Below are 14,494 nucleotides of genomic sequence, written 5' to 3'. Positions count from 1 at the left end.
TAAACTAAAGCAACCCTAGCTTATGGGCAAAATGTTAGTCATAGTGCAGCTCTAAATCGTCCACAAAAAAAACAAAAAAAACAAAAAAACAGTACTGCAAATCTGTTACAACACAGCAGTCATATGCTGCCTGGCCAGTGTCGGGTATCAGGGCCCAGTAGACGTGTGATGTAGGGACACTCTGAGGCGATCAATAAAAACTGTGCTGGCCAGGCGGCAGCGAGGACAAGCTTGGTCAGAACAAAGCTCAGATGATCATTTCACAGCTTATCTTCAATCCTGTTCATGCAGCCTTTGTTTTATGAAACAAACTGCAGTGAGTAAAATAGCAGTTAAATTTACAGTGCTAGTGGTATATACAGTACCTATTTATAATTATGTGTGTGTGAGAGAGAGTCTCTATATGTGATTTAAGCATGTGTAGGAAGGGGATTTTTATAAATACTTTTTCTCTTAAAGCAGAAGCGCCCAAAAGATAAAGAGAGAGAGGATGTCTTTGTCATCCTCGCTCTCCCTTCTGTGCAGGGGCTGCTGCAGAACAACCCTGATCTCAGACATCCAATACAGATAGAAAGAAATGTGACAAGAGGGTGGGACTTGGGTGAAAGGGAGTCGGGCACAGCGAATGAGAGCGAAGGAGAGGTGTTCCTAGCCCAGAATGCCCTTGCCTCAGCGCTGAGAGCCGGGAGAGACGGAGAGGAAGGAGAGTGAGACACCAGCAGGTGCTGAGGATAGAAAGAAAAAGGGTGTAACTGAAACAAGGGTGCCAAGAACAGCTAGATAATCAGGGAAAAGTGTGTTAAACGATAAAATAATATACTCAGACAGAAAGTATAAAATAATCATAATTTTTCCTAAGCTGGAGCCCACTTATTTTCTTTCTCCACCATCATCACTGAGCTCTTTATCCTCTTTTTCTCCTACGGATTCTCTTCGCTCGGATCGTACCTCCTCTTCCTCCTCCTCCTCCTCCTGTTCGCCCTGTCCTCCTCTTTGACAGAAAGAGCCACCATGGAAACCGGGAGCCCCAGGAAGATACAGTTCACCGTCCCCCTACTGGACACCCACCTGGACCCAGAGGCAGCTGAACAGGTGAGGAGGAGGGGACAGTAGAGGAGGGAGATGTGGTTTGGGGACTTTTGGGGTTTTAAGAGTTTTTTTTTTTTTCATGCATCAACGACATGACAGGAATTTTAGAGGAAATATATGCTTCACAACTTGCAAAAGACGGAGCGAAAAAAAAAAAAAGCTGAGAAACGTTTACTCCAGTCATCAAAGCGAGCAGGTGCAGATGCAGCTGAGCAACTCGAGAGGAATAAAAAAGCGCAGTGAACTGTGTGCAAAAATGCCAGAGTACGGTCTGAGGAGAAATTGCTGCTTCACAGAAACCACATAATGAGTTTCTATTACTCCCCAGCACCTTATTAACAAGCTGACTTTTCAATGCAGTGATCATGATGCATTTACGATTGATTTTTTTTCCACCTCCACTCACAGCGTGGCTGGTTCTTAGAGACGCGGCGCCTCAGCAGTGTTAAGAAGGAGTGTTGCAGTGTATGGATTTGTCTCCGGGGGTTTGGTGTTGTTTTGGTTTTGAGTTACTGACTGCGCAGTGAGATACTGACAGAAGTTAGCTGGTATCACAAGATAAGCTTGTTATAAATCAATTGCAATTTCTTCGCATTAGTCTTGAATATGTTGTTAGATTGTCAGATTAGGGGAAGTCTTGTAATCACTTATCGTAGAATCACATAAACTCAACATCACTTATAAAAAAGACACAAGAGCCAAGATCTCCTGTTAGTGACCGAAAAAATCCCATTGGGTGCAATTCATGTGTCTTTAGAGAGTGTAGTGAAAAGACGTGTCCCATTTTCTCATTTTATAAATATAACATGAACAGGACAGGTCATTCATAATGAATGAGCCTCGAGTAAAAAAAACAGCAAAGATTTATGAGTCCATGCTCGTCACTCCCTCTTTCTGCTGTTCACTTCTCCCAACTGTGTCTGGGGGGCTTTAGATTTTTAGGAGGAGCGTCGTTCGCGTGTGTGTTATGCGAGATTGTCCTTGTGAGGACACTTAATTGGATGGTTTCGGGACACAGTACAGTCTGGGTAAGTTCAAGGAGAGTTACAGCTACTGGTGTGATTAAGTTTCATAACTTTGTGAGGCTCTGACGTGAGAGACTGCTGATTTATCTGCATTGTAGTGGGTTTGCACTTGCATTTGAGTTAGAGCGTGGCGAGTGTCTGCTTCCAAGGATTTTAAGGAATGAACGGCAGGGATGTATGGCAAATGAGACTTTTCTTGTCCAGGATGTACTGTAAAAATAATACTCCATAATGTCTCTCCATAAAAGTTCCGCTCAGCTGAAGAAAATAACCTGTAAGTGAAATCGCTTCCATCCACACAGGAAGGAAAACAGCTAGAAAGCACTCATCATTTCTACATTCTGTGTTGTTTGTGTTTGTAGTCCTTAGGTTCAAAATTGCCTCCTGACGTGATTTCATTCTTATTTAGTCTCAATACTTTTTAGAATGTTTCTTAGTGATGTCAGATTAGCGTTTCCATTTAAATAAAGGAAGATTTAATGCAGCTTTGTTGACACTGATCAACAACAACAAAAATGAAATGCCAAAGTGATCTCACTGATCTAAATTAATAACATATATATATAAAAACAGGACACATAAGTATTCACCCCCTTTTCATAAACCTGAATTGTCATCAAAGATATTAGTGTACAAAAGCAACTCTGTCTCTTTCTCTCTCTTCGGTGGCATTTACACCACTTTCAATCCCACAATTCATTGCTCTGCATCTTACTTACGTGAAAGTTAGAGAAACGATCAATTTAGAAAAGGTACAGTCATTGATTCTGGGGATGGTTCTGTGAAACCTAACAACACTGTAATTACCCACCAGTCAAGCAGAACCACAGCAGCCTCTGCAACCGTCTTCAGCCCTTCAACGGATAACGGAACATCGCTCCTGTGGATCTCATTGAAACTATATTCAGATCCTGCGGGATTGGATCTCCTGAGTGAGGTGGTTGCACATGGTTGTTTTTATTCTGATTGGGTTGTTTGTGATCATTCGAGGATTCAAGGTCCATGGAAATGCCTCTATGTTATGTATTTCTCAGAGACAGCTGACACGCTCACGCCATGATCGTAGAAATTATTTTTGGCTTGACTTCAAATCAGTACAAAACAACTGATTCACATGCTACTCTGATACATTTCTAACAAAGTGGCTCAGGAGAGTGTTTGCTCTCCCTGCATTGCTGCAACCTGTAGCATCAAATCACACTTACTGTTACTAAGGTAACCACGAGTGTTGCCATTCAGCTGAAATCTTTAGGTTTGTAGTGTTAATGGACCTCCTAGCAGAGAGCTCATTGTGTTGCTGTCTGACACAAGAATCATTACTATGTGCGTAATTGTCCTGAGTGATGTTGGAGACACAAATTGGTGCCTGTGGTACATGTGTTAAAATGGATGTTGTGCGTCTAATTGTGTGAGTCTGTCTGTGCATCCTTTCACTACATTCGTCCCTCTTACTTTTTCTTCCTCTCCGTTGCGCAGGACTCCCTGTCTGCCTTGTTTGCCCACTGTCTGTATTTATTTAGCCACATATCTGATCCGGTCCTCAACCATTCAATACAGAATCTTAAACACCTCCAGCCGGGTGTTTACCTACTTCTTCACCAGCGGACAGATCACATCTAAGCTGTATACAGATTAAATTCAGTTTACCTCTTCTGCAAAGACTCAAGAGAGATCTTAGCTCTCAGTCCTAATACGTATGGCCAAAGCTTGGCTGATTGCCACTGAGACTTCACCCTTCTAAGAGGCATTTTCTATTCATTCTGAGACCACTGTGAGTGGCCACTGAGCCTGTATGGCCTGATGGGCCGCAAGTGTGTGGTTTTGTGTGTGTGCGTGCGTGTGTGTGTGCATGTGTGTGTGTGTGTGTGAGATAGATAGATAGATAGATAGAGAGAGAGAGAGAGAGAGAGAGAGAGAGAGAGAGAGAGAGAGAGAGAGACAAAAGAGAGACAGATGACCAAGACGGCCTGCCGACAGCGAAACAGTCAGATATAAAAGAAGATAAAAGAAATAAATAACAACAAAAAGGAAATGTGTGTGTGTGTGTGTGTGTGTGCTTGTCGCTGTGTTTGCAAGCACACTTATGAATGTCACGCCAGGGGGGCTTCACCCATGGTTCAGTAATCCCTGCAACCTGACACCTCCCAGCGTGGTGAATCAGCCTCCGTGGAGAACCGCACGTCAGTCAGAGCGCCCTCCCCGAGGTCTGACCCTCACAACAACGGCACACACTCATCCTCTTATCCACACACAGACGCAGTGTGTGCCACCTTTATCTTAACCTTACACCAGAGCTCTCTGTGTGCTTACGAGCACATACTGACTGTACCTAACAGAGGCCAAGACCCGACAGAGTCAGTGGATGACGTAAAAGACTGTGACTTCTGAAAATATTTGTATATTCCTCTCATTTTTATCACTTGTTTGTATCACTTGTTTCTAATTGGCAGTATTACAGTTTTACCAGTTGATAGACTTGTTTGACATTTTTGGAAATATGCTTAATGCAGAGGATTAGAGAAAATCAATACCACAAAAAATCAATACTCTCATATCGATCAATTACATATGAAGATGGGAAAAAGGTTAGAAAAAGACTGTAACACAACATTAGAAAAACATATCACAGTCTTGCTAGGAAGTGGTGAAATATGCATATTATATATACTAATGAATCCTTTATTAGGCTCTGAAACTGCTGCAGCAGATGATCTGTGAACCAGTCATGTTAACACCAGGGTATTTTTTATACATAATTGACTCAGCTGGTAAATTAAACTCAATTTGCTCTTTCCTTATTTAAAGCTTTCAGTGACAATGTTGTTCTGAGAAAACGACGGTGGATATTGGGCTCATTCATTATCTGTGTCATTTAGATGAGGGGCACTTACTTGAAAAAACTACATTCGGAGATGAAAGCAGTATTGTCCCCGCTGAGATGATGAATCGTGACACTGTCGAGGTGATGGTCTTTTATTACACACGTTTCAGGGCCGACAATTTCCTCCCTAATATTCCCCACGCGACGCGTCAGACCCTCTTTGTCCTTCACTGAGAACAAAACAATTACACTGTATTGCCTCAGAAGGGCCATTTCCCCAAGAAGAGGTTTTGAGAGTTGTAGATTAAATTTATTACCATCCTGTCAATATCTCTTGCACGTTGAGGCAATCAAGAACTGCTACACTGAAAATAAGTGGTTTTAACCAGGAGATGTACTCATTACGGCCCTGTACAGTTAGAAATAGTACATTTTTCATTTGTACCTATTGCTGCTTTGTGACCAAACCCTACCCCAGAACAGTGATTGTATGTTCATAGATTTCATAGTAACTGTTACTAGTCACGGCAGGCCTGTCAGGCTTTGGATTTCTTCACATGCTGAAGAAGCAGTGTGCCTGGGGCTGCAGTGTTGAGGTGTTTATTTTTCTTTCTCGTGTTAGAAAAATGGGTTAAAAGGTGGGTTTATCTCATAACTTAGAAATATACTTTTTTCTGCGTTAAAATGCCCAAAAAAGACAATCTCAAATGTTTTCAATGATGCTCAAACCTAGAGAAATCCACACGTTTACTCGGGGTAACAGTGCATTTCATTTGGACACTTGGAATATAATGTGAATAAAACTTTACCTTGTAAACAGACCTCACATCAGCTAGATTTGGATCAGCAATGGTGACTGTCTAATGGTGTGGTTCTGTGTGTTTGAATTCAGGTCAACCCTCACTAAACTCAGCACTCAGCACTCACCAAAGACTCGGTTCCCCCTCAGAAAAGACACATGTTCGCATATAAGCTGTTTTGCATCTGAGCGTCGTGAGCTATATACAGCTGATAATCTTTCAGGGAAAGTTGTTATTTCAAAGAAACTGACAGTTACCAGCAAGAAATTAGAAAACTGATTTTGTTAACTTCTGTGTGAGAAGGTCCATGGATTAAAAAATTACCAAAAAAATAAACTTCCAGTGGAAAGTGACCTGAGTTGTAGGTATTTTATGATAAAACTGCTGCTACGGTAATTACCTTCGTGATCCTCAGCAACGATGAAACTGATTTTGGATCTGCTATAGCGATTAAATTACAGCTTGTGCAGTGCATCTCCCCCCTGCTCCCCCTACTGCAGTGCTTGGGATGATATTCAAGGAGAGAGAGGATGATAAGAGGACTGTTACAGGGAGACAAAAGACTGATAGAAAGTGAGAGGGAGGCAGTGAAGTAAAGAAAACTGAGATAAATGAAAGTAGAAGTCAATGATCTGGATTTTCAACATCCTTTTCTTCATTAATTATCTTATTCAGAGCCAAATGGGAGAACAGTTGGAGAGAGTCTGTGAGGATTTATAATGGATGAGCACTGATTTTAGCCTGAATAATGCTAAGATCATATTTCAAATGACTGGATGAAGGATGGGGAGTCGCATGAATCTCTGGGCATTGTGCTGGATCTCTGACAGCTCAGCATTATGTAGGCCCACCCGATAACAAGGTGTTGGAAAAGGTTTTCTTCAACCTTTAGTTCTGCTGCAATTTGCAGGGTGTGAGTGCCCTTTTTCTGAGCTGAGCCCGAGCTGAGTGGTGAAAAAACACATTGTTCTGGTGAAGGTCGCGGGGTAACTCTGATAGTGACAGGATTTCAAAACTACCAGAGTTTCTCAAAGGCAGACCAGGGTTAGGAGGTAAAAGGCTTCACCTCCATTAGATTTTGAACTGAAAACTTTTCTACCTTGTAGCCGTCCCAGTGTGTGGCACTCGCTATCTTTTGTATTTTGGCAGAATTTGAAAATCCCTCTGGATTGATTACAGAGTCAGACCACCTGTGTGCAGGGTGAGGAGACTGGCTCCTATTTAAAGAGTGAAAGCAGCTTGGGACGTTCCCCTCCGAGCCAATCAGGGTGTGACGACGCACTTTTTTGTGAGGGCTTAAGAGAGGCGGGGAAAGGCCTCCAGGAGAGACTCGTTCCATTCTGAGTCTGCCCCTGACATGCTGCAGACCTGATCCCCATAGACCCTCAGCCAGAAACTCTGGTCAGTTTTGGCCCCATTGGGATTTCTTTGCTGCCACAGGGAAACCAGTTGGGTGACCAGCAATCCCCCTTCAACAAGGCTACCTGCACTGGGGCTGGGCTTATTTGTGCAAGTATATTGTTTGCCTTTCAAATAACCTGGCGCCTGCAGGTTTTCTTTGGTTCGTTTATTTTAACTGAACCCCTTGAAACCCGAGCCCCTTCACACACCTTTAATTTTCACACTTCATTTCATTGGGGAAATGAAGAGGTTATAAAAACATTTTATTTTACCATTATCCCCTAATGACGCATTTAAAAAACATTTTTTTTTATTGCTATCCAAGTATTCTGGATTTTGTGTAAATGTTTTTTGGTCATATTTTCAATGCGTGTTGGGGCTGATTTACAAGCATTTTACTGCCAGTACCGCCACGACCTCTGCCACCTCAATTAGTCACGAGATCCAAGGGTCTAATCTGTTTTCGAGCTATACAAACTGAACAATAGCTGGCCTTTAATTCACTGCCCTGGAAATTTTAAATGCATTAATGAGTCAGCATACAATACACTGTCAAAATCCAACAAAATGCTGGATATCACCATAGAGACAACACAATAACGCCTAACTGTGTGTGTGTGTGTGTGTGTGTGTTTTTCTTTTGTCAGATTGATAAATAGATGATTTTAAATGTTGCCAATTGTCAACAGTCCACAACAGAAGACAGAACACTGACTCTGTTTTTATAATATTGGTAAATGAGATTTGCTCTTGATCACTGATGTTGACAGTGGTACAATAAAACAGCATTATCCCTTCCCAACTCTAAGTGCATCCGGCTGTCTGTTGCTGGACTTTTTTGTTCATCTGAAGTCTGACATGGAGTCACACCAGACATAGGCCACTTTAACAAACATGTCTTGATCTATAAATTACTTTTCAGCAGACAACGAGAACACAGACAGAAACACCGTGACGTTGCTTGTAACAAAGTCATTACGAACATTACATTTGTGTACACATCTGAGGTCTGTGAGACGTCATACATTAGAAAGTAAAACCAATGTTGGCACAGCACTAGGGGTTAAATGAGGAAATACTTTGACTCCACTGTCTCTCGGTGACCTATATTTTCCGGGCAAGGGTATTTTGCCCGTTGCCCCCTCGCAGCAAGACTATCAGGCATGCACAGATTTTCCTGCCCACCCATCACTTTTTCTGAGGCTGTTTTTGTTCCTCGTTGTGAGAAGTGACGGAACTGCATTTTAAATGGACTGTGGGTTGAAAGGCAGGCATGGCGGATGGAGGGCTGAGTCTGTCCAGTAAGCGGTGGTATTTGTGCGAGCGAAAGATCAGGGAGTTTGCTCTGCCGCCGGGTGAGGAGAATAACAATGACTCTGGGCATAATCAGTTCTACACAGACATGGCGCGTTGTGTTTTCTAGGTGGGCTGGGCATTGGAATTATAGGGGAATGGCAACAAAACACACCCACAAGGAAAAATGTTCAATTGCTTACACAAGAATTCTGCAGGAAAAAACACAGGACTTACAGTTTGATTTGACCTTACCCCTAGGTGGACACTCTTGGACTCAGTTAGCACAATCATCTGTAATGCTAATCTTCGATTGGCAGCTCGCTTGAACACTGTCTCATATATTACAAAAATAGTTCACCATAATGTCTTTCTGAAACATTTTAGGCAACAAATAAGCCCTGCTGCTGAATCTGTCTTCATTTTAACTCGACCGGGCTTAGTTTTTAATAGTTTTCTGGAGTTTCCAGAGGCCCTGATTTGCATCAGTAGCCTAGACCTCAACATTACATTAATGAGGAGCAGGCAATGCAATTCCCAATCTCTCAAAACGCTACCAAAATGTAAGGGTGCTAACATGGACAATAAACAGAAGTGGGGAAGTGACTGATTCTGTTGACAGCCTTATGGAGTTGCATGGAGCCTTATAGATTTTAAATTGACTTCGAACAAATGTTCCCTCGATCAAAGTGATTGCTGTACATTCTGAACTTCCAGACCCCGAGCTTCTCTGTTTCGATCCCGGCCAGTGACAAAGATTTCGGATGGTTGTGGTTTTTACTTGAATGCAGTTTTGAATTACATAGTCACTGATTTCAGCAACATGTTTATGCCAAAAAAAAAACAACCATGAAAGTATTACCAGTGCAGCGGTAATTTTGTTCAATCCGTATATTGCATGATTCAAATTAGTGTGTTCCAAGTCTAAATTAGTTGGCTGCAATCACACCTGGCATCGTGACTCATATGCAACTGGAGTGATTGCTTGTTATTGGATTTAGTTTCCCCTGCGAGATTTATCATATTGTATGTGAGCAGAGTGTGACTTGCAGATGAGGTCGACAGTGGCTGCTCAGTGCCTCATCTTCGTTGGTTACTACTATGAGTCGGAAAGGCAGATGGGAATCATAGATATTTTATGGATGGATCCATGTCTTTAAATCACTGAATCTTGTTCACACCTGAATTTGTTTGTGGGTATTTATTGATGGATCTCTTTCCAATGATGTGAGACAGTTTCATGCACAGATAAATTCACCCGTACCTGTGTTTATGGCAGCTCAAGCATAGACATGACTAACATGATAGTATGGCGACGAATGCAGAGAGGAAAAATGGCTAAATCGCAAGGTTATAAAGAAAGCAGCAGTGCTTCATGCAGGTAAAACTGAATAGTAAGACACATGTCTCCAGACATGAGGTCAGCGATTTCCCTGGAAAAGTGTGAAAAAACAGTAAAAGATTGTCAGCGTTTGTAAAGAAAGGAAAAGTCGCTCAGTGCCTCGTCCTATTCACGCTACCTTCCTGTTCTCTGTGGGTGTGATTTTGAAAGCTAACAAAGATGAAGCCTCTTCAAGCTTGAATACCCAAATAAACTGTGATACTGAGCCACTCAGTTTTCATTACTGCCCATTATTTTTGCGGTAACATCTGTATTTCCACGCCTTTTTGTAAAGCAAAAGCTAATCAAACGAGGTCAAACAACATGCAGAGCTCAGGGAGATATTGTGTAAGGTCTCCTGAATTAAGGGGAAGGAGCGAAAAAAAAGGAAAAAGAGCCACATTCCAGCTGAACTGAGTCTGAAGTGATGTTTTGTGCCTCAAAATGTTTTTTTTTTATTTAATACTCTCCTCATGCATTTTGTTCAGCACAGCAAAGCCTCAAAGCCAAAACTGTACCTTGGAATGGAAAACCAAGGGCACTGATTCAACTCCTCACTTTCTTTTAATTGTAACTTCGAGTGCACCTGTGAAAAAAAAAGATGCCCCGTTTTTTTCCTCCTCTCCATCCTAGACTCTCAGAACAGCTAAAACTTCAGCTTGTTTTTTGTTTTTTTTGCACAAACTTTGATCTTTAGTTTCCTGATAGGAAAGATTTTAGCTGCCATTATACATGACACTGCCCTGTGTAGGCTGAGGTTAAGCTGCATGGTTGACTGGCGTTGACTGCACAGCCCTATAAGTGCACAAGCAGCACTTAGAGAAGAAGATGCATGGAGGCCTGGAGCTCCAGTGACTTCCAGCATTAGTCAGCAACTGTGTCAGCAAAGTTGTGTGTGTGTGTGTGTGTGTGTGTGTGTGTGTGAAAAGATGATTGTCTATTTAAGTTCCTATATCACAGCCCTTTAGGTTTATGGAGCAGTAAAATGGTAATGACCTTATCCTGGAGGCGACTGAAAATTAATCACCCCAATCACTTCTGTTGGATAGTCTTTTTTGCAGACATTATGTATTACTCCTCTGCCAAGGAGGTCATGTTTTCACCCACGTCTGCTGGTTGGTTCATCAGCAGGATTGCACAAAATCCACTCAACGAATTTCCATGAAACTTAGATGGAGGATGGATCTCAACCCAGGGACAGATCTGTAGAGTTTATGTACCATTATGGGAAAACTTCTGGTGTGGAACTTAATCAAAAGTGCTGAAGAATGTATATTTTACACAATATGTACAAACTTGGTGGTTGCACATATGAATTTACAGCACAGTCAAAAAAAACAAACGTGAAAACTTTATGTTTATTTCCCTTTTACATATGCCAAAGCGCAGACTTGAAATGCAGTTGCCTGTGTGGCAGCCTTGTCACCTGTAACTCAAACAACATCACCTCCACTTTCTGATATGAAAGTCAGGTCATGAACATGTAGTGTGAAGCCGATATAACATGTTTTGTAAGAATGTAAATATGGCATATAACCTGTGACATAAATTTATTTATTTGTGGTATGGCAGCTAACATTTTTGCCTGTTGCTTGCATGCATGTTATAACTATACCTGTCCAGTACCAGCATATATCAGGCTCAATGGTAATCTCAAAGTGGTTAAAAATAAGAAAGGTTGCTGTCCTAAGCAGCTATACTGTTGATGGTTTAGGGTGAAATGTGCATTTTCTTCCAGAAATGATCCCAGACTCCACCATGGCGGCCTGTCTCACACCACTAGTCATGAGCCCAGAAGCATGTAGGTGGTTTGCAGGCTGTCCTGCTGATCTCACTGTCAGATTCAGCACCGCTCTCCACCAGCTCAGGCCACTTCAAAGTGCACGACAACCAAACCCAAAATATGCATCAGTCAGGCTGTGTCATTGGCTCTCAGACTGATGCTGAGTTGGCGTCTGATACTGAGGCAGCAGACGCTCCTTGAATGGCTGACTACACACGTGCAGATTTCAATACACTGCTTAGCATTTCGATTGCTTGAGCCAATACAAGCCCTGAAAGATCCAAGCCTGTGTGAAATTAGAGCCTGAATAAGATCATTGAGTATCACTTCAAACTTAAAGATCATTGAGATCAGCTGTTTAAGGTTCTGAGATGGTTAATGCTGTGCCTTTTGAAACATGACAAAGCATGTTTTTATTCTCACTTTTGAATGAAACTGTTCCTACTTTTCAGATCAGAAGACGCAGACCAACACCTGCCACTTTAGTGGCATCCAGCGATCAGTCTTCACCCGGTAAGACTTTTGCATCCTTTGTTGCTTTATTCAATTGAATTTTCACTCATGCAGGAGTCTGAGTGGGCCTTTGCAGCACAGGTGATTAGGGAAAGCGGGCTGGGGTGGAGCACAGGAGGGAAGCAACAAAAGACAGAACATTTTATTGTGGTGAGGGCAGCTCAGCTCATTGAAACTGCAACCCATAACTTAAACCAAGGCTTTGTAAAAGTTACTTCCTGTCTGTCTTTCTTAAACACTTTTTCTTGACCTTGATGGAAAACATCATGAAGTCAAGGAAAGATGTGAAGGAAACCAGAAAAGACAACTGTGGACAGGCCAACTTTTTAGGATGGCATTATCTACTTTTCTCTTGTAAAATGTGTTTGAGTGAATATTCTGCCAAAGGAGATAAAGGGAGCCCTGGCACACCTCTCCTTTACATTTAGAGAAACTGACAAGCTGTTATCACAGCTGCCACTTTGATACTTCCAGGTAATTTCACTCAGTTGGGAACAATTCTCAGCAAAAATGGTCTATGAAACTGCAGCCCAAATGTTAACCTTGTGGTGTTTTTGTCGCCACATGGGTGATGAACCCCGACACTGTGATTAATGCAGGTACACAGGCCCACGCACTAACGAGGCACCAGAGCCACAATATGCTTCATGATATTCCAGAGCATTTGTATTTCTTATTCTGATTGCTGTCATGTACAGCAGGGTCTCAACTCGATTATGCACCAAATGAATCTTCCTGCTGCAGCAGAGAGCTGCATAAACAGCCGTGTGTGTGTGTGTCCTCTCACGGGACCTTAATGATCAAACATAACGGAGCCCCTTGAGAGAGTTATCTCGTCCGATGACTCATCCATTGGCTCCCTGTTTCCCTCTCCGCCCCCGCTGTGCTCCGGTGTGTGAGTGTGTAATGTGACCCTGTTCAGAATTAAACGAAGATCAGCTGGGAGTGTTGGGCGGCAAGAGTAATTCTCAAGGTGAGAAAACAGACGGTGGTATTCTCTGCCTTGAATGAATGAATAAATTAGAGGTGATGCCACATTGAGGATACCAGCAGAGACCGACGATGTTGAATTGTTTAATTCACAGCATTTTATCACAGAGGGTTGAAGTTTTTAGTGTTTCGTTTTATCCTAAGAACAACTGTCCTTGTAATTGGGTCTGATCAAAATCAGTGCCTGTGATCTGTTTGCTGGATGTGTGCGCGGGATTTCACGTGCATGTTTCTGTGTTTGATTCAGTAATTGGATGCCGAGCATGCAGTGTCTGAGTCAACCTTGATCTCTGAATAAAAAGTGCAGCGAGAAACCCTCAACAAGCCTCCTGCTCAGTACATCAGAGACAAGACGAGAGAAAAGAGAGGGAGAAACTCAAGAGGCCATCAAGTGGAGGCATAATCTGTGAAGTGAAGGAATGTGGCACAAATGATTATATGAAAACCTTAATATATTAGATGTACCCTGTTCTTTAGCACTCATATTCATTTTACATTAATTTAAACTTATTGGGTTCGTGGTTCTGCCTCCATAAATTAAGTTCCAAACATGAAAAGAAAGTTCTTTGAACTGAACTCAATTTTGAGAGGTTTGATTTTCAGTTAATGATCCACAGAAGAACAAAGATGAGTAGGTTGAAGATGCCTTCGGATAAAAGCGTGCCTGGATTATTTTCTGAGAAAATGTCAGATGGTTCATAAATGAGTCACAGAACTTTTCTCAAATGTACTGTAATACTTTATAGCGGGTTTAAGCGTGGTTTTTAACTGTGTTGCCTACTGGTCTTGTTTTTAGCTGCATCAGTTATAATTGGCCTCTTTTTTTATTATGTGGTTCTCTGTTTGTGTAATGCTGATTTTCCCAATTAAATTGTGATCTGAAATGTAATTTCCTGGATTATGTTCACAGACAAGATTTTTAGCCATTCCAGGCTCCATCGATGCTAATATCAAGCAGTCCATCTGTTGTTCCACCACTTTGGTCCAGACTGAAATATCTCAACTACAATCGGATGGATTGGCATGCATTATAGTCCAGACATTCATGGTTCCAAGACGGTGATTCCTGATGACTCTGGTCATTGACTTTACCTCTGGTGTAACCAATTGGTTGACATGTGTGGTCAACCAATTGACATATCTCATCAACTATCCAATGGATTGCCAAAATCTAAAACAAATGGCAGCCAATAAGTCTGGCATCAAAATCGAGGGTAATTCATAGGCAACAAAACAAAAGTAGAGACAAAAAAACAAAGTATAAATCAGTAAAACATGATGGGTACAGGGAATAGACAAACACAGGAACGCAGAAACATGGATGAAAACAGATGAACCAAGAAGAAGTGTGGGGAAAACACAGGCTTAAACACACAAGAAGTGATTAAGAAATGTAAC

At 41.9% G+C, this 14,494-nt stretch overlaps 1 protein-coding gene across 1 annotated transcript in view; it reads left to right on the top strand.

Moving 5' to 3' along the window:
• Positions 1 to 664: 664 nt before the first annotated feature.
• LOC115583911 (protein phosphatase 1 regulatory subunit 1A) overlaps positions 665 to 14,494 on the top strand; it is a 30,655-nt gene continuing 16,825 nt past the window's right edge. Inside the window, exons 1-2 of the mRNA XM_030421154.1 lie at positions 665 to 1,092; positions 12,046 to 12,106. Coding sequence (XP_030277014.1) covers positions 1,012 to 1,092; positions 12,046 to 12,106 — 142 coding nt within the window. The 5' untranslated portion in view covers positions 665 to 1,011. The remainder of the gene's footprint in view (positions 1,093 to 12,045; positions 12,107 to 14,494) is intronic.

This window comes from Sparus aurata, chromosome 6, assembly GCF_900880675.1.
Source record: "Sparus aurata chromosome 6, fSpaAur1.1, whole genome shotgun sequence".
Taxonomy (NCBI): Eukaryota; Metazoa; Chordata; class Actinopteri; order Spariformes; family Sparidae; genus Sparus; species Sparus aurata.
This window is presented reverse-complemented; position numbering and strand designations above follow the sequence as displayed.